At 34.3% G+C, this 19,976-nt stretch overlaps 1 protein-coding gene across 3 annotated transcripts in view; it reads right to left on the bottom strand.

Annotated features, from left to right (window-relative positions):
- Positions 1-19,976, bottom strand: part of VPS13B (vacuolar protein sorting 13 homolog B) — a 1,074,400-nt gene that overhangs the window by 254,796 nt on the left and 799,628 nt on the right. For all 3 annotated transcript variants that reach the window (XM_044668639.1, XM_044668631.1, XM_044668624.1), the window contains exon 34: positions 9,708-9,845. In XM_044668639.1, coding sequence (XP_044524574.1) covers positions 9,708-9,845 — 138 coding nt within the window. The remainder of the gene's footprint in view (positions 1-9,707; positions 9,846-19,976) is intronic.

The raw sequence follows: 19,976 nt of genomic DNA, 5'->3' as shown, positions 1-19,976 counted from the left end.
CTGGGAGAGTATATATATATATATATATATATATATATATATATATATATATATATATATATGTGGTGGTTGGGTCAGTACTGTCAAAGTTTAGGACTATTCTTATAATTTCAGTAATGAGCAATTACTCTTTCTAGTATTCTATAACCTAAAATCTAGAAGAAATATCACTATTCTTTAGTTGTCAACAGTGTACAAAATAGACAATTCATGTGGCAAGAAATATATTATTGTATCCTGTGCCTTTTAATTGTTGTTGAGTCATTTTCAGTCATGTTCAACTCTTTATGACTACATTTGGGATATTCTTGGAAAATAATACTGGAGTAGTTTGCTTTTTTCCTTCTCCAGCTCATTTCACAGATGAGGAACTGAGGCAAAGAGAATTAAATGACCTGACTTGTCCAAGGCCACACTGCTGGTGAGTGTCTAGGGGCCACATTTGAACTCATGATGATGAGTCTTCCTGATTCCAATCCCTCTGCTCTATCCACTGTACCATGTAGCTGCCCCTCCATTTAATGAGTGATTTTTCAAGTCTTGCAATTTGTTACGGTTTTTTGATCTCTTAAAATAACAGAAGGACAACTTTGTTTCTTCTATGCTGGGAGAATAAAATTTTTCTGTGGTACAACATCTACTTATCACCTTTAGCTGACAATTTTTTTACAATAAGATAGTTTTTGTAATAAGCTAGAAAATACAAGAGCTTTCCAGACTTCCTCCTTTGGAGTGTATATCCCATACTATACACAACTGACACATCTTTCAAATAACTCATATAAGGAAAAAAAATCATGGTTTAATAAATCTGAACTTTAACAAGTGCCATTCATTAAATGCTATAGTTAATTCTTAACAAAAGCCTTGTAGAAAAAGTGATTCACCTTTGTATGATCAATGGTGCTACATCCTATCTGGTCCCCCTTTTCATTTGGTCTTCTTGAATTACCTTAAATTTACTGATGTATATGCTGTATCCTCTAAATAGAATGTAAATTCCTTGAAGTCAAGAACTGTTGTGGTTTTCTCTATTTATCCTTATTGGCTAGTTGAGTGTGGACTCATAGTAGACTCTTAATAGTCAAACATGGTCATAGCAAGAATACTCTCTAATGATTTAATAAGCTTCTTATGTTGACTATATACCCACCACCACAAACAGATTTAGAGCAAAGTGTTTTTTTTAATCAAAATTATTCAATTGCTCTATCAATCCAGTATGTAATTTATCCATACCTAATAAGGTCACTGATAAAAAGATCCCTGTATTATGCCACCAAAGATCTACCTTCAGAGCAGTATTATTCAATTAATCAATATTTCTTGGTTAAGGTAGCTGAACCAGTTATGAATCCACTTGATTTTGCTAAAATTTAGTCCATTTTTCTCTATTTTGTCCACAAAGATAACTTGGGAGATTTTGTTAAAAATCTTGCTAAAACTTAAATTAATACCTGAAGTCTTTTTGTATTCTATCTGTAGTAGTTTAGAGAGACCTCTCATACTTACTAGCTCTGTGATGCTGGGCAAGTGACTCTATGTCTCTGTGCCTCAATTTTCCTCATCTTTCAAATGTGGTTGCATTTGATGCCTTTTATGGCCCCATTCAGCCCCAAAGCTATGATCCTATAAAACTGTCCAAAAAGTCAAAGGAAGGGCTGGGATCAGTTAGTTCAGTGACAGCCCATTCCTTCCTTGGGAATAGGCACAGCATATGCTTCGTCTACCATAACCCCCATCTGGCCTATGGACCATATGTGTTGTTTATGGTCTTACTATGGGAAGAAATCTTTCAGTTGGCTGCTGAGGAAGAACTGAGAATGCTTCCTTTAAAAAGGGCATTCACTTTGGGTTCTCTTTCTAACCTGGATGAGTTCTATGAGTGCTGAGAGCCTTTGAGTGAGGAGATTATATGACTTAATCACCCAACTAAGGTCACTTCTATGTGACCACTGAGCTCCTGGCACCGATACTGCTTTTGTTTCTATTGTGTCTATGCTTTCAACAGTATAAACTTCAAAAAGCTGGGAAAGGTCAAAGGATATCAATAGATAATTCTCAAAATAAGATATTGAAGTCATCAATAGCCATATTAAAAAAATAATGAAACTAAGGTTTTATCTCACACTAACAAGATTGGTGAACAAATAAATAGCATAATGGATAGAGATTCATTTTTCTGAGTTCAAATCTGTATTTGGACCATAGTTGTGTAACTCTGAGCAAGTACCTTAATTCCTGTTTGCCTTAATTTCCTCATGTATAAATGAGCTGGAGAGGGAAAAAGCAAATCACTCTAGTGTCTTTACCAAGAAAACCCCAAATGAGGTCACAAGGAGTTGGATATTATTGAAAAATAACTGAAAAATAAGAATGGTAAAGATGTAAAAGGAAAAATTGTAAATGGAGAGGCAGTGAAAAACCAGGATATTAAAGTGTTGTTGGTGTGTCTGGGAATTAGTACAGATATTATGAAAAACAATTTGGAACTTTGCTTCCAAAGTCATCAAAAGGCGTGTACTTTTTGACCCAATAATACCTCTAATAATACCCCAAAGAAATCAAAGAAATAGGGGAAAAAGAACCCATAAGAAGAAAAATATTTATAGTGGCTCTTTTAATAGTGACAAAGAACTGGAAACTGTAAAAGGGAAACTTGTCTCTGGATATTGATCACTATTATAGCTGTTACTCGTGATTAACCAATGAAGGAATCTACCATATTTGCTTTTGAGGAATTGGTGGAGATCAATTATAGTAAAAGTTATTCTTATTTATTAAACTAAACAAAGTAAAAGATATGAAAGGAAATGGTAGTATTTAGTTGAGGTATCTATAATTTTTTCTAATCTAATAAGATCTAACTGTAACCCAAATCCCAATTTCTTTCCCACAAGGAAACTCTTCATCCTTGGAGACCAAGGTTAGCCTCTTTCCCTCTCTTATCTATTTAAAATAATCTAACTAACCAATCTATTCTAAATATATCTTAATAATATAGTCTCCAGCAATATTCCTCAAATTATACAGTGAAAGTTTTCTTCTCTCACAGTGGGGAGTCCCACAGAGCCGTAGTTTCACACAGCAAAGGGTACGCTTCCCCTGTAAGGGGTGATCAACTCCACCTGCCATCTTCTTCTCTTTCTCTATCAGCAACTCTCTCACACGAACAGACTTTCTTCTCTTCAGGCTGTTGATTTTCCCTATCTAGTTTTCCAAACTTTCCCAAAGCAATCACAGGGAAATTGCGATGCTCCTCTCTGAGTGTTCACCTCCCATAGAGAAGTCCCTGAGAGATTTCAGAGCAACTGGTAAATTTCTGACTGCTCCTTCCTTACAGGTTCTCTTAGAGTTTCATCCCTCTCTGAACTTTTTAGAATTCCACCCTTAACGGGCTCCTCAGGTACTTTTCCAACTCCCTATGCTGAAACCTTTATTTTTTGACTAACCATCTATTCTTAATTAACCAGATTACTTAATTATATCTTAATTATCTATTTCATTCCCCCTTGAGATCCTTTTGGAAGACAGTCTTTCCAAATGGATCTTGAAAAACCAAACTATTCTTATTCTATACCTAAACCAATATTTTATTCCCCAAATATAGTTATCTTATACTTATTCTAAATGAAACTATACTAAAGACAGAAACAAAATTTCAAGAAAAAAAAAGAAATGAAGGGAAATCCTTGCAAAACTGCAAGTCAAAACATTACAATTACAGAAATTCAAAATGCAAACATTTGCCATAACACAATAACATAATAACAAAGTAACACAGTGTGACCTATACTCTTATAGAAAACAAAATCCTATCTAAAAACAATAATTCAAACTGTACCTTATAAATACTATGGAAGAAAAAAAAATCAAACCTAACTTTTAACTATTCTATTACAGGAAAAACAAAACTATCTAAAGATAAAAAAAATTAAAAATCAACTTACAATACTATGAAAAACAAAACTTGTAGAAACATAGTATACACAAATATACATAAATACACATAATTACAACTATACATACTATGTACATATCCCCTTAAAATCACTTGTTAGGAAGATGTAAAATCCCCCTTGTGATGGGTATAAAACCATGAAGTTTTCCTTTAATAAGGATATAAACTCTCTTGTGATGTTACCTCATAGGAATATATAAAATCTTCCTTTGAGATAAGAATTTACCCTAAAATGTAATTTTATACCTATTGTAATATTTCTACTATATTTTGATGATCTTCTTTTTAATTACATTACTATGAATTCTAATTACTGAATTATGTAGTGTTGCAAATTATGTTATAAGAGGCAGTTGAGTGGCTCAGTCGATTGAGAGTCAGGCCTAGAGACGGGAGGTTCTAGGTTAAAATCTGGCCTCAGACACTTCCCAGCTGTGTGACCCTGGGCAAGTCACTTAACCCCCATTGCCTAGCCCTTACCACTCTTCTGCCCTGGAGCCAATACACAGTATTAACTCCAAAACGGAAGGTAAGGGTTAAAAAAAATTATGTTATGTTACTTCTATATATTAGTAATCATTTTTACACTAGAAAAATTTCCCTATTTTATATACTTATCACATCTCTTCTTATACAAACCCCTCTGTTACATAAGTCCATCTGTCATTTAAATGCAAAGTAATATTTTCAGTCTTTTTTCAAAAATCTTTGGTCCTGTTTGCACTATTATTCCCATTTCTTATAATTCTTTAATCCTGTTTTGCAATTCCCTTATATACTCTGTTATATTTGTATCTCCTCCTACCATAGATGTATACACAAGAGTGAATACTTTTGCCTGTATAGGAGAGTGTCTGAACAACATTTCATAAGGTGAAATGTATAAGTCACTTCTGGGCCTACTTCTTAGATAGAATAAAGCTAATGGTAGCACATCAAGCCATTTTAAATGAGTTATCCACTATTCCTTGTGTGCCAAAGTGACCTCTCCTGTGTATTGCTTGGCAGATGTGATTATAGAATATTCTTGAGAGTATGGGCTTTCCTACTGATGCTATTCATATACCATTGTTTTGATGGGCTTTAAAATTTTGTTTCTACTTCTATACTTCTTTCTCTGTGTATGCCTTTGTTAAATCTGTTTCATTAATGATTGATAGATTTAATATAACTGCAGGACCTTCTACTGCAGCATGTTTACCTGTGACATCTGCTCTATGGTTCCTCCTAGCCACAAAATCATTATTGTGAGTGTGAGCATTACAATGGACTACAGCCAAGCTGTTTTGGAGGCTGTAGAGCTTGCAAAAGTTCATGGATTAGCATTTTCAATTGTTCTTCCAGATGATGTTAAGAACCCATGCTGTAGCCACAAAAATCCAATTGTGTGGCATATGCCAAATGCATATTTTGAGTCTGTATATATTGTTGCAACCTTAACTTTTGAAATTGCACAAGCTTGTTTTAAGGCAATTAGTTCTGCTGCTTGGGCACTCAAATTTCTAGGTAGCAAGGCAAACCACAGAGTCTCAAACTCATTCACTAAAGAAGCACTAGTATACCTTAATCCTTCACTCATAAAGGATGAGCCATAAGTAAACATTACAAAATCAGGGTTGGCTAGAGGTGTATCAGAGAGATGTTCCCAAAGTTTCTGCTAGCTGAACCGCTTTCTCATAGTCATGCAATAGTTCCCCTTGTGTTGGCAAATCAGGTAACAAAATTGCAGGATTCAGGTTGTTACATCTTCTTAGTGTGATGTTGTCATTCTCCAGCAAGGTGATCTCTTACCTTGTTAACTGCTGGTCTAAAAAAGTTTGGGTTCTGTGTCTCAACATTAATGCTTCAACCTTATGTGGACACATAATAGTTAAGGGACATCCTAACAAAGGATATCATAACTGTTGCTTTTGTCACTAAGAGGGCTGTGGCTTCCACACCCCAGAGACATGGGGATGTGCCTGCAGCAATGGGATCCAGTTGGCAGAGTAATATGCAATAGGTCTTTGTGCTGGACCCAAAGCTTGAGTTAGTATTCCAGATGCTACACCTCTCATTTTGTGGACATGGAGGACAAAAGGTTTCTTGTAGTCTGGGATTCCTAGAGCAGGTGCTGACAGGATAGCTTCTTTCAATTTAGTGATTGTTTGCAAGCGTGCTCTTTAACACTATCTCTTGTGAGCTCTATAAGTGGCTTTACAATTTCACCATAGCCCGGAATCCATTGCTTCCAAAATCCTGTGGTACCCAATATTGCTCCCAGTTGTTTCTTTGTCTTTGGGGTACTGAGCTTTTGTATCTGCAATTCTCTTTTATGATATATATGCCTGGACCTTTCAGATAACACAAACCCCAGATAGTGTCTAGGTAGACTCCATTGAACTTTGGACTTTGAGATCTTGTGTTCTCTTTTAAACAATTCAAGCAGCAGATGTTTGTTGTCTCTCTGACATGCCTTAGCTATCGGTGAAACTAGAAGCAAGTCATCCACAAAATGGATCAGATTACTCTAACTAAAATGAATGTTGGTAAGGTCTTCTGTCAATATTTGGAAGAAAACTGTCAGACTTTTTGAGTAACCTTGGGGCAGATGACACCATGTGTACTCTGTACCTTTCCATGTGAATGCAAATATCTTTTGTGAGTCTAAATGAATGGGAATTGAAAAGAATGCAGAGCACAAATCTACAACAGTGAAATACTAGGAATTGCTGAAATTATTGTTGTAGTATTTGGGCAACAGGATGCCTTTGAACAATATGATTATTATTTGTTCCAAGATCTTGGACAAAGCAATATACAACTTTCCCACTTGCATCCAACTTTGGCTTAATTATTGGCAATATTGGGGTATTGTACTCTGATCTGCATGATACTATGATCTTTTGCTTTATCAGGGATTCTATTACTGGTGTTATTCCCTCAATGGCTTCTCTGCTTAATGGGTATTTTGGGATAGACGGGAGAGGACCTTCCTTGGTGGCAATCTTCACAGGTACTGCTGATTTTAACAACCCCACATCTGTTGAACTTGTTGCCCATAATGCTTCACGGATATCTGCAGGGATCTCATATATATTATTCTCTTCTTTATCTATATCTAAGTTTTCTAAAAACAGTATTGGGAATAGGTCTAAAGACTCTTCTAGTAATTCTAGGGATATACCACCAATTGAGGTACACACAATTGTTGCCCTTAGTTTACACAATAGGTCCCTCCCCACAAGATTCTTTGGGGAGCTGGGCATTAAGAGAAATGAATGTTCCATACTTAGGGGACCTAGGGATACCATCCTAAATGGTAATTTCTTGACCTCAAAAGGTGTCCCTGAGATTCCTACAACCTGCATTGATCCCATAGTATCATATTCCCTATCAGGTGGTTCTTTTAGTACAGACTTAGCTGCCTCAGTGTCAACCATACAATCATAAAGATTTTTCCTCCCACTTTCAGAGTAATATGGGGTTCATTGCTATTTCTTGGAGAACAGACTGGAATAATAGGTGTTAGTAATTCAGGAACAGGAAAACTATACTGTCCTTCACTCTCTACATTCCTTCACTTTCTCCATTTTCCAAACTTTCTATGCCTAAAATGCTGAAACCTTTACTTTTTTTTTTTTTTGCTAACCATTTATTCTTAATTAACCAGATTACTAACTTATCTCTTAATTTTCTATTTCAACACTAAGGGAGAACCTATCGACTGGAAAATGGTAAAACAAATTATAGCATGTAAATGTAATGGAATACCATTATGTCAGAAGAAATGATGAAAGGCCTGATTTAGAAAAACCTAGGAAGGCTTACATGAACAAATGATGCGATCCATACTAGGAGAACATTTTATATAATAATAATATTGCAAACATAACCAATTTTGACAGAAGTTCTCTGATCATGACTAACTATATTCTAGAGAGCTAATGATCAATGCAATTATAGAGAAAAGAATGCAGAATGAGACAAAAATTTTTTGGAAAAGGACAATGTGGGAATTTAATTTGTTTAACTATGCACATTTGCTGCAAAGATTTACTTAGTTTCCCTTTTAAAATGGGAGGGGTGAGAGGAAGAGAAAATAATGATTGTTAATTAAAAAATAAATGAAACATAAAGAAAAAATTGAGAAAGCTTTATTATTAGGGGATTGGGAACTAAAGTCCATGCCAGAATTTGTGGACAAGAGAGAGAGAGGCAGTGACTCATCATTAGCTCTGTGGTATTTAGGAGTAAACATTATGGGCCAAATGTTATTTTAGAAATTGCTTTAAGTTTGAGCCTATTTCCCCCAGGAACCAAGGTGGTATAAGGGAAAGTGGTATATTTGAGTATTCGAAGGAAATATTTTTACTTTTGTTCTTGCTATATCTTCTTAGTAAATATTCTTTAGTAAAAGTTAAATGAAACTGGGGTGCTAATGACTGGCAGTTAACAATGCAAAGAACATAACAGAATGGGGCTTGAACTGATAGCATTAGAAAGGCATCCTAAACCTTTAGGGCCACCCTTAGAAGCCTGATGGGGAGAGGTGGCTAGCCATGCTCCTGGGCTTTAAATTATCAGTATGAATATAAGTTGGGAGAAGGATCCTCAGAACTTAAAAATAATATAAAAGGAAATACATTTAGTTAGCCTGTTTGCTTTTTTCTCCCCATACAAGGGTACTAATTTTATCAATTCCATCAAGTATCCTATTGATACTATGTTTAACATTGCTTTAAACTTACAAATTCATTAGGAAAATAAATACTCATATTTTTAATCTATTAGCTTGACCTTGCCAAATATACAGTTCCTCATTTCTCTATTTCCTAGAATGGAACTACAATTCTCTATGGCTTTCTCAGCAATTGCTTGTTTGCAATACTTGTTTTCCATGGTGCTGGCTCCCTTTTGTACCACTACTGGTAATCCTCCCAGACTGCAATCATATCTGGGAAATTCACATTTGTGAAGATCTTCTAGCTCCTATACCATTTATCACTGTTTTCCCTATTTTAAACAAGAAACACTGAGGATATGAGACCTTTCAAAGTTCTAACATCAACATTTTATTTAGAAACATGGGACTAAATTATTCTATAAGCTCTAACACATGGTACACCCCCATCCTATAATTAAGAAAAAGAACTTATATTTTTAAAGCACTCATGTTTTCTCACAATTACCAAAGGGATGCTATCTAAAGCTTGTTGAAATAACCACAGATTCATTTGGAGAAACAAAAGATACAGAATTTCAAAGGAAATATTTTTAAAAGGTAGGAATGAATCAGGAATAACAGTTCTAGACCTCAGATTATGTTCTCAAACTGCAATCATCTAAAAGATTTTGGCATTGATTAAAAAATAGAAATGTAAATCAATGAACCATGTATCTGAAGGGCTAACATGTGAAAGGGAGAATAGATTTATTTTCCTGATCACAGAAGAAAAAAGCAGGAGTAGTGGGTGAAAGTTGCAAAGAGATAAATGTAGCCTTAAAGAATGGAAAAAATTCCTAGCAATTAGATCTCTCCAAAAGTGTAATGGGCTGCCTTAGTAGGTCTTTTACTAAAGGCTATATCATCACATATTGGCTAGAAGTTTGATTTTCTCCCCCCCCCAGGTATGAAATGAATGGGCATTAAATGACCATAGAAGTACCTTTAGACTTTAAAATTTTGTAATTCTATACTGCATATATCTGTATATAAATTAAAAAAATAAAACAAACATAGCCACATGTAAACACAATATCCTACCTGGTCCATTAAGAAAGTCTTTAATTTGCAGAACTACAAGAGAAGGTGGAATTCCACTTTTGGTATCTATTTCTCCAGCTACTGTCTGTAACCAGATCTTGGAGTAATCCAGAGCTTCTGGTAGTGTCTTCCCAGGATCTGAAGTGACAAGATTAAAACCAAACCATTAATAACATTTCAAGATTATAAACTGAGTCTTTTAAGAAATCAAGGGAATAAGCAAATACTTTAAAATTTCAGCAATGAAACACATGACATGCATAACTAGAAACATATATCTGTATATAAAAATGTGTACATAGACATATATAAAGATATAAAAATAATATTTTTAAAATAAGATTGAAATACTATAATAATAGTACATATAAAATAGCTATTAAAGCAATATAATAACAAATATTAGCTGAAATTTTACTCCTTTCATTTTTCATTAGAGTCTATATCGTGCCTATTGTTGACTATTAAGTGACTGCTGGAGATATTTTCACATGATACCAGAGCCAAATTAAAGAATAAGAGAGTATACTTGACAGAAGCTTAAAACCATGGAACCCACTTTACTTAAAGATGCCACGATGGGGGGGCAGCTGGGTAGCTCAGTGGATGTGAGCCAGACCTAAAAGACAGGGGGTCCTGGGTTCAAATCTGGCCCCAGACACTTCCCAGCTATGTGACCCTGGGCAAGTCACTTGACCCCATTGCCTAGCCCTTACCACTCTTCTGCCTTGGAACCAATACACAGTATTGATTCCAAGACAGAAGGTAAGGGTTTAAAAAAAAAAGATGCATGATGATTTCAGAAAAACCTACATGAACTGATGCAGAGTAGAATAAGCAGAATCAGAAGAACATTGTATACAGTATCAGCAATATTGTACAATGATCAACTGTGAAAGACTTTCTCAGCAATACAAGGATCCAGGAGAATTCTGAAGGATTAATGACAAAGAATGCTATCCACCTCCAGGGAAAGAACTGTTAGAATCTGAATGCTGATCAAAGTATACAACTTTTCACTTTAGTTTATTTATAATATCAGTTTATTTGGGGTTTTGGTTTCTTGTGTGTATTCCCTTACAACAATGACTAATATGGAAGTAAATTTTGCATGATAATACATGTACAACCCAGATCAAATTGCTCACCATCCCTGGGAAGGGAAGAATGAGACAATTTGGATCTTATAATTTCAGAAAATATATGTTGAAAATTGTTACTGTGTGTGAGTTGGAAAATAAAACTTTTCTAAGAAAGATGCTATGAATTCATATTGCTTGATTCTACTTAGTAGTTTCACTGACATTGCAATCATTTTTTATTGCTAAACTTTGGAAATCTACTTCCTAATTAACTTTTTCTAATTAACCTAAATGACAAAAAAAGGGGGCAGTTCCTTAATATCCATAATAAAAAATAAAATTTGAGGCATTCAACTTTATGTGCTTAATGCTATATATTTTTTATTTATCACTTATGGTTATTGATTATGGAAAATACCAGCAAATTTACTTTTTAATTCTTGACAGTGTTATTCTGACTGAAATAACTTTAAAAATGACTGCTGTATCTTGGCATACAAATTTTTTCTGTAGTTTATTTTAACCTTCTAAATATTCAATTTTCCTTTAGTTCCAAGATTTTTTTGTGTGTGTGTATGTGTGTTTTAATGGCCTTAGAATGTAAAATTTATAGGGATGTCCTTGCCATAGAGCCTATCTATTCCATTTACAGTTAATTTGAAAAGTCTTAGGTAAAGTATTATTTACTTTAGGTTTTATTGATTGGATTACATTCAAGAATGGAATTTGCATATTATATTCAACATATGGTCTAACACTGTCATATGTGAAAAGGCATATGAATTCGACCTTGGAGTTTGTATTTCTTTACCTTTTCGTGTATTCTGATGAAGTTTGGCACTTATGTACATTTAGATGATTTCAAGGAGAATACTGAAACCAAATGATGATCATGTTAGACCTAAATAGATCAAATGCTGTCAGTGAATTCTCTCTTTGTTATATAATGCATTATTTTTAAAGCAATGAGTACATAACAAAGTAGTTCCATTACTAAGTAATACTATCCCTATTTTTGCTCTTAAATAGAGTCCAGCCTCATACATCACAAAAGTTGTTGCTGGTAAGAGATGCAAACCTCCACCGTAAATTATTATTCTTACCATTTTCCTCTTTTCCTCTTATTCATGTATTGCTAAATGGGGCTGGAGAAAATCATGAAATTGTACTGACTTGGGTACCTTATAAATTTATGTTACATGATCTTAACTGGGCTCTTCCTACTGAAAGGCAATTTTTCCTTTATCAGTTCCTTCATGTACACCAGCAGCTATTCTAAATCTTTTCATTCTTCCTTACTCTTCCCATGTAACTTTCTCTCCCAAGCCTATCATTTTACCACAAACTATTTTTAATTAAAATTCTTTTGCCAGATTACATGTTGATATACCTTTTAATATTTGTCTGACATTTTGTAATTCATGTTCTCTTTATCCCTCCCACCTCTCCAAGAAGGCAGTTAGCATGATATGGGTTGTACATATATTGTCATATTATATATATTTCCATGTTTATCATGTTATAAAGCAAGACGCATATTGTCTATATTTGAGAAAAATTCATGAAGGAAGTAAAGTGAAGAACGGTACTTTTCAATCTGCATTTGGACTCTATTTCTTTTATAGTGGTGGATATCCTTTTTTATGATGAGTCCCTTGAAGTTGTCCTGGATCCTTGCCTTGTTGATAATAGTTGTCATTCACAGTTGATCATCATACATTATTTTTGTTACTATGTACAACATTCTCCTAGTTCTGTTCACTTTGCATCACTTCATATAAGTTTTTCCAGTTGTTTTTTTTTTGTGTGTGTGTGATCATTTTGTTTGTCATTTCTTATGACAATGCATTCCATTACAAGCCTTTGCCACAACTTGTTCTGGCATTCCCCAATTGATGGATATCCTTTCAGTTTCTTTTTTGCCACGACAAAAACAGCTGCTATAAATAATTTAATACAGATAGATTGTTTTGCCCTATCTTTAATCTCTTTGAGATACAAATCTAGTAGTGGTATTACAGTTTTATAGGCCTTTCATGGTTCCAGACTGCTCTTTAGGATAGTTGTATCAATTCACAGCTCCATCAAAATGTATTAGTGTCCCAATTTTTCTGTATCCCCTCCAACATTTATTATGTTCATTTTTTATTATGCTAGCCAGTCTGGTGGGTGTAAGGTGGTACCTCAGAGTTATATTAATTTGTATTTCTTGAATAGTGATTTGGGGCATTTTTTCATGTGACTAAGGATAGTTTTAATTTCTTCATCTGAGATTTGCCTATTCATATCTTTTGACCATTTGTCAATTGGGGAATGCTTTGTTTTCTTGTAAATTGATTCAGTGCCCTATTTTTTGAGAATGAAGCTTTTATCAGAGACTTGCTATATAGATTTTCCCCCAGCTTGTTGTTTGCTTCTCAATCTTGGTTGCATTGATTTTGTTTGTGCAGAAATCTTTTAAATGTGGTCAAAGTTATTTAATTTATATGCCATACTATTCTCTATTTTTTGTTTTGGCTCAAATTCTTCCCTTACCCATAGGGCAACTATTTTGTGCTCCCTTAATTTGTTTATGATATTACCCTTTACTTCTAAATCATGATTCCATTTTAATTTTATCTTGGCATATGGCATGAATTACCACATACTTCTGAAAAAAAAAAATTGAGGCTATTCACTAAGAGGTCCCTTTTCAGTCTCTTCTCATCTCTCATTATTCTGATGTCTTTACTTTTGTCTCATACAAAGAAGTGTCCCTTTTCCTTGCCAAGGCAAACTCCTTTAATTTAACATTAATTTCATTCCATCCCAACTTCAAGGAATTTCCTCTTTTTACATTCCCACTCCATTACTAATCGTTAAACTCTCCCTGTGTAGTGGCTGGGCCTGGTGCCTACAAACATACCTCTACCATCTCATAATCCTTGTTCTCTTACCATATCTTTCCTCCTCTTCTTGCATAAATGCCTTGAGATGCCTCAAAAGCTAGGATTTACATAGTTTTTTTAAAGTTTGCAAAGTGCTTTACAAAAATTTTCTCATTTTGTCCTTAGAACAACTTGGGGTGCTGGTCCCTATTATTTTTATCCCCATTCCAGAAATAGGGCAACTGACCCATAGGATAAGTGTCTTGTCCAGAGTCCCAGTGCTAATAAGTATCTGAGGTAAGATTTAAACTTGGGTCCTTCCTCAATTGGTGGCTCAGAGCATTGTTCAAATCTGGTCTCAGACACACACACTGTGTGACTATGGGCAAGTCACTTAATTCTGTTTGTCTTAATTCACCAGAGAAGGAAATGGCAAATCACTTTAGTATCTTTGTCAAGAAAATCCAATGAATAGTATGCTTCACGGGTCACAGAGTCAAGTTGGACATGAATAAACAACTGGTCAACATCGCCATGAGAGAGCAGCCTGTGGGTAGATTCTTTCTACCATAAAGATGAGAGAGTAGCAAAAGAAGTTCGAACCAAGCCTGAGGACTCCCTGCAATTATGGCTCCAGAGTGTGGTCAAATGGAGCTGGTTCTGTAAGACCCTTAGCTTTAGATTTCCAAAGCCTGGGGAAACTCTCTGAGGAACTCCTTTTACAGAACCAAATAAATGTGTCAGTCTCTAGTAGGAGTTTCCTCTTTGTCCTGTTTTGGGCGGCTCAGATGGGAAGTTAATTGCACCTGGCCTTATAAAGATGAATTTCCATTGCAACCAGCTTGTAGGCTGGGAGAACGGGTGAACTTCATAAAAGAAAATTGTTTGATAGTTCAGCTTTACCTCTCCCCATTCCTAAGGCTTGCCAAACCTATACCCACTCAGTCTTGGGGCAATTAGATCCTACCTTCATACTTTAGCTATAGCCCTCCCCCATTACACAATTATACTGGGTCCATGGATCAACTGGTGAAATATATGTAGGAAGCTGGGATATGTTGTTTGGGCAAATAGTGCTTTCAGTGCAAAAAGACTCTCTGGGAAGGGTAAAATATATCTCTAAAGTGCTCAGAAAGCCAGGTCTTAAGGGACTTGTATATTTAAATTTAATGGCAGGTAAAGATGACTATTTTATTTATATAGCAAGATCCTACAAAGGCAGGGTTTGTTTCTTTTCCATATTCTGCCAACTATATAAGACATATTAGAGATTTAGCAAAAATTCCCAATTAAACCTTCTTGATTATAAAGAACCCTTTTAATGTTCTATCCCAAAATTCTATTATTAGGTATAAGAGGTTTGTTCAGAACAATATTGATGCACATGGTCTCTCTGCCACGAATAAGAAGCTGGTCTCAAACAAAAACCTAGAGAGGAAAGAATATCCAGGAGAAGGTGATCAACAGTGCCAAAGCCTGTAAAGATGTCAAGAATGAGAACTAAGAAAGGCCATTAGACTTGGCACTTATTGGTATAGATCACTTTGGAGATAGAACTTTCAGTTGAATGATGGGTCTTGGCTTTTAACAAATATATTTTAAACAAATTTAATTTAATAAATATAGTTTAAAGTTTTTAACATATATTTGGTTATTTCCTCTTCTAGTAGAGCTGGTATTTAAAAGAAAACATTTCTTTACTTTCAAATGTGTAAAGTGCCCAGACTAATAGAACATCAAATAGAGATTTTTAAATAATCCATTCTTAGAAAGGGAAATAGAACCATTTGTAAAGAAACTATTAAAGAAAAACCTCTCACTCTGGATGGATTTATAGGAAAAGGATCTCTTAATTACCCAATCTAAATGCTTCTTCTCAGTCCTCATCCTTTTTGGCCTCTCAACCCTAATGATTACTCTTCTCCTACAGGCATTTTCTCCTTGTACTTTCTTTTTTTTAAGTTTTCAAGACACTGCTCTCTCTTGGTTCTCCTATCTGGCCATGCCTTCTTTGTTTGCTTTGGTGCATCTTTAGGTCATGCCTGCACTAGTACTGGTTCCTCAGGGTACTGTCTTGGGCCCTCTTTTTAACTCTATCCTATCTTCCCCTCTATATTACTTCACTTGGTGATCTCATCAGCTCCCGTGGTTTTAATGATATTTTTTGCAAACGACTCAAATCTATTTCTTCAGTCTGAAGCTCTCCCTACCTCCAATCTCCAGCTGTCTTTTAGACATTTTAAACTGGGTGCCCCAGTTTCTTAAACCCATATGTTCAAAACTGAACTTCTTTTCTTTTCCTAAACCCTCCCCTCCTTTGAATTTCCCCACTACTTTCAAGGGTGCTACCATCTTCCCAGTTCTCCAGACTTACAATTTAGCAGTTGTTTTTTTTTTTTTTGACTCTTCATTATCTCTCACATCCCATATCTAATCAATGATCAAATCCTATTGTTTTTACTTTTGTACTATCTCATGTATAGGTTCCCTTCTCTCTTCTGATACTGCCAAAAACTTGGTATACAATCTCATTATTTTATGCCTGGACTATTGCAATAGCTGGCTATTTGTCTTCCTGACTCAAGTCTTTCCTCACTCCCATTCATCTTCTATTCAGATATCAAATAAATCTTTCTAAAATCCCTGTCAGACCATATCACATGCCCACTCTAAAGCAATAAACTCTAGTAGTTCCCTATCACTTACAGGATCAAATATAAATTCTTCCCCTTGGCTTTCAAACTCTTTCATAACCTGTTATCTTCCTATCTTTTGTTATAAATAAAATTAATCTGGAGGCTTATTGTCCGATTTATAAGCATTTTATTAATAAACATAGTGAGAGAGAGATCTCAGCCTTTCTAACTTTTAGAGAGAGGTCTGATTCTCCACTTAGTTGGCTCAGGCTCTTTTTGCTAAAGATAGCCAAATGAGATAAGGAGCAGAGAGCAAAGCCCCAAAGACCATTTCTTCAAAGGCAGAAGCAAAAAGGCCACCCTCCTTCCCTCACTGGCCTCAGGCTTTCAGGTCAACAGACACAACCCTGTAATTCTGTGATTCCTTTGCCCTGCTAGCCTGCCGGATCAAAGCTGAAATGGAGCTCTTCTGGATATTTTACTTCACACACTTTCCAGTCTTCTAATACTTTCCTCTCTCCCTCCAGGTACTTAAATCCAATTACACTGGCCTCTTTTTTTTTTTTTAAATCACACAAAACATATTACCATATTATTCATTTTTGTAAGCAAAGTTTTATAGAACCAAAACCCCCAAACATATACCCAAATAAAGCAGTGAAAAATCATGTTTTCATCTGTATTTCTTCTCCAACAGCTGGCCTCCTTGATGTTCCATGAACATGACAGTATCTCATATTTTTACATTTTTCCTGGTTGTCCCCATGCTTGGAATGCTATTCTTTCTCCTTCCTGGCTTTCAAATCTCAGCTGGAATCCCACCTTCTCCAAGAAACCTACTGTGGTCCCTTCTTAATGATATTTCCTTCTCTCTGTTTTGTATTTCCAGTTTCTCCTGTATATAGTTTGTTTGCGACTCCTTTTTTGGGTTTTTCTTTATATCCCAGTGTGCTTAAATACCTGCCACATAGAAGTTGCTTAATAAAAGCTTATTGACTAAATGAAAATTTTAAAGTACAATTAAAATACTATACAAATTATACTGAAACATTAAGACCAATGACATTCTATTAAACTCCTCTTATGAAAAAATATATTCCTAATACCTAAGTTAGGTATAATAATGGATATCAAGCCAAAAATTTTAAACAAACTTTGGTCAAATAACATTTTGGCAATCATCTAAGAAATTATTTATTATGACCGAGTTAGGTTCATGCAAAGGATACAAGGATGCTTCAACATTTGGAAAACAATATAATTATCATGTTAAAAAACCATTTAAAATCACATGGATATCTCATGCATGCAGAAAGTCTTTTACAAAGTAGAATATTCACATGTTAAAACCTGTTTAAAAACATTAAAAAATATAGGCATCAAAGGTTCTTTTAAGACTACAATAAAAATATTAATATGAAATCAGAAGAAACCATTGGATACAATAAGGATACATTAGAAGCTTTTCCAGAAAATAAAGTATTCCTTTTTCTCTACTATTATTTATATTATTTTAGAATATATTTTAGATATATATCTAAATACATATAATATATATAAATAATATAATATAATAAATATATAACATATATTTATATATTAGAATAATTATTTTAGGATAAGACAAGAAAAAGAAACTAAAGGCATTGAAATAGAGGAAAAGGAGATAAAAACATTACTATCTGCTGATAACACAATGGTTTACTTAGAGAATCCTAGGAAATAAACTTATAAATTTTTTAAAAATCAGCAATTGGCTAATATGACAGTAAAGGAAAATGACAAATGTTGGAGGGAATATGTCAAAATTGGGACATTAATGCATTGCTGGTGGAGTTGTGAACCATTCCAGTCATTCTGGAGGGCAATTTGTATGCCAAAGAGCTATAAAATAATGCATATCCTCTGATGCCCCAATACCACTACTAGGTCTATATATCCAAAAGAGATTTGAAAAAAAATGGGAAAGGATCTGTTTGTACAAAAATATTTATATCTGCTCTTTCTGTGTTCCTTCTGTTTTCTCACTGAACAACTTGTGGAATATGATGGTGATGGAATACCATTGTGTTGAAAGAAATGATAAACAGGATGATTTCAGAAAAAGTTGGAAAGACCTATATGAACTATATGATGCAGAGTGAAATGAGCAATAGGAAAACATTGTACACAGAAACACCAATATTGTGAAATGATCAAATGTGATAGACTTTGTTACTAACAGCAATGCAATGATCTAGAACAATTCTGAGGGACTTATGAAAAGGAATTCTATTCATTTCCAGAAAAAAAACCGTTGGAGTAGGAATTAAGATTAAAGCTTATGATTTATCAATGTACTTGTTTATTTGGGTAAATGTTTTGGAGTTTTGGTTTTATAAGATTATCTACCTGCAATATCTTCCAAAATAGCTACAAAAAGAACTAAATATTAAAGAGATAATCTTAATAGTCAATAAACACTTAAATACATAGTATGTGCCAAGCATTATAATAAAAGCTAGGGATTTAAAAAAAAAGACTGTCCAAATTCTCACGAATCTCACATTATAATAGAGACAGCAACAAATAAATGATGATGTGTATAAAAGAGATATTCAGTTTAAATGGGAGGTAATACTAGAGCAAAGATACTACTAGTAGGGTAGAGAATGACTAGGAATGACTAGACTTAGTGTAGAGGGCTCTGGAAAAGTCCCTTGCAAAAAGTAGGATTTGAGTTGAGGTTTCAAGAAAGTCAGGAGGTAGAAAGGATGAAGGAAAGCATATTCAGTACTTTTATAAATTCAATTATAAAATGCTGCTTAAAGAAAAAAAATAATTTAAATATCTGGCAGAATATTCAGGACTCATGGCTTGGCTGTACTAATATAATGAGAATAACAATACTATCAAAATTATTTATAGTTTTAATATAATACCAATAAAATTACCAAATGAACATTTACAGAGCTATATAAAATAATAAAAAACATTTACCTGGAAGAACAAAATACTTAGAATGAAAAAGGAATAATGAAAAAAAAAGCAAGAACGAAGGAAAGTTAGACAATTCAAGACATCAAACAATATCAAACATTCAAAACCATTTGGCATTGGTTAAAAAATAGAAAAGTTGACTAATGGGCAATATTTGACAAGGAGAATCAGAAATAATGGAAACCAATGACCAATTGTTCAATAAAACCAGAACCACAAATTACTTAGAAAGGAACTCATTATTTGATAAGAACTAATGGAAAAACTGGAAAGCAGTCTGGAAAAAATTAGGATCATATCAAAATCATGCCATATTCCACAAAAATTCAAAATGGATTATGAAACTTGAATATTAAAGATCATACTAGGAGTGAAAAATGGATGACCATTCTCACCAATATTACTTAATATTGTATTAGAAATGCTAGCAATATGAATAACAGAAGAAAAAGAAATTGAAGGGTTCAGGGATAGAATAGTATTAGTTATTAGTAATATATTTATGGGAAATTATTCATTTTCCTTAAGTTCCTAGGCTTTCCAAGGTCTGGCTGAACTAGTCCAGGCCTCAGGCCAAATAAACTGGGCTGGGACTTTTCAAAGCCCTTATCAGTAAACAAGAATACTTACTATAAAACATTTGAAAGTAGGGTGGATCAGCATATCCCTAATTTGGTAAAGATCTACCTCTCTTCAAAGGAAGGA

Source organism: Gracilinanus agilis, chromosome 1 (genome assembly GCF_016433145.1).
Source record: "Gracilinanus agilis isolate LMUSP501 chromosome 1, AgileGrace, whole genome shotgun sequence".
NCBI lineage: Eukaryota > Metazoa > Chordata > Mammalia > Didelphimorphia > Didelphidae > Gracilinanus > Gracilinanus agilis.
The sequence above is the reverse complement of the archived record's forward strand: the minus strand, read 5'-3'. Positions and strand labels throughout refer to the sequence as shown.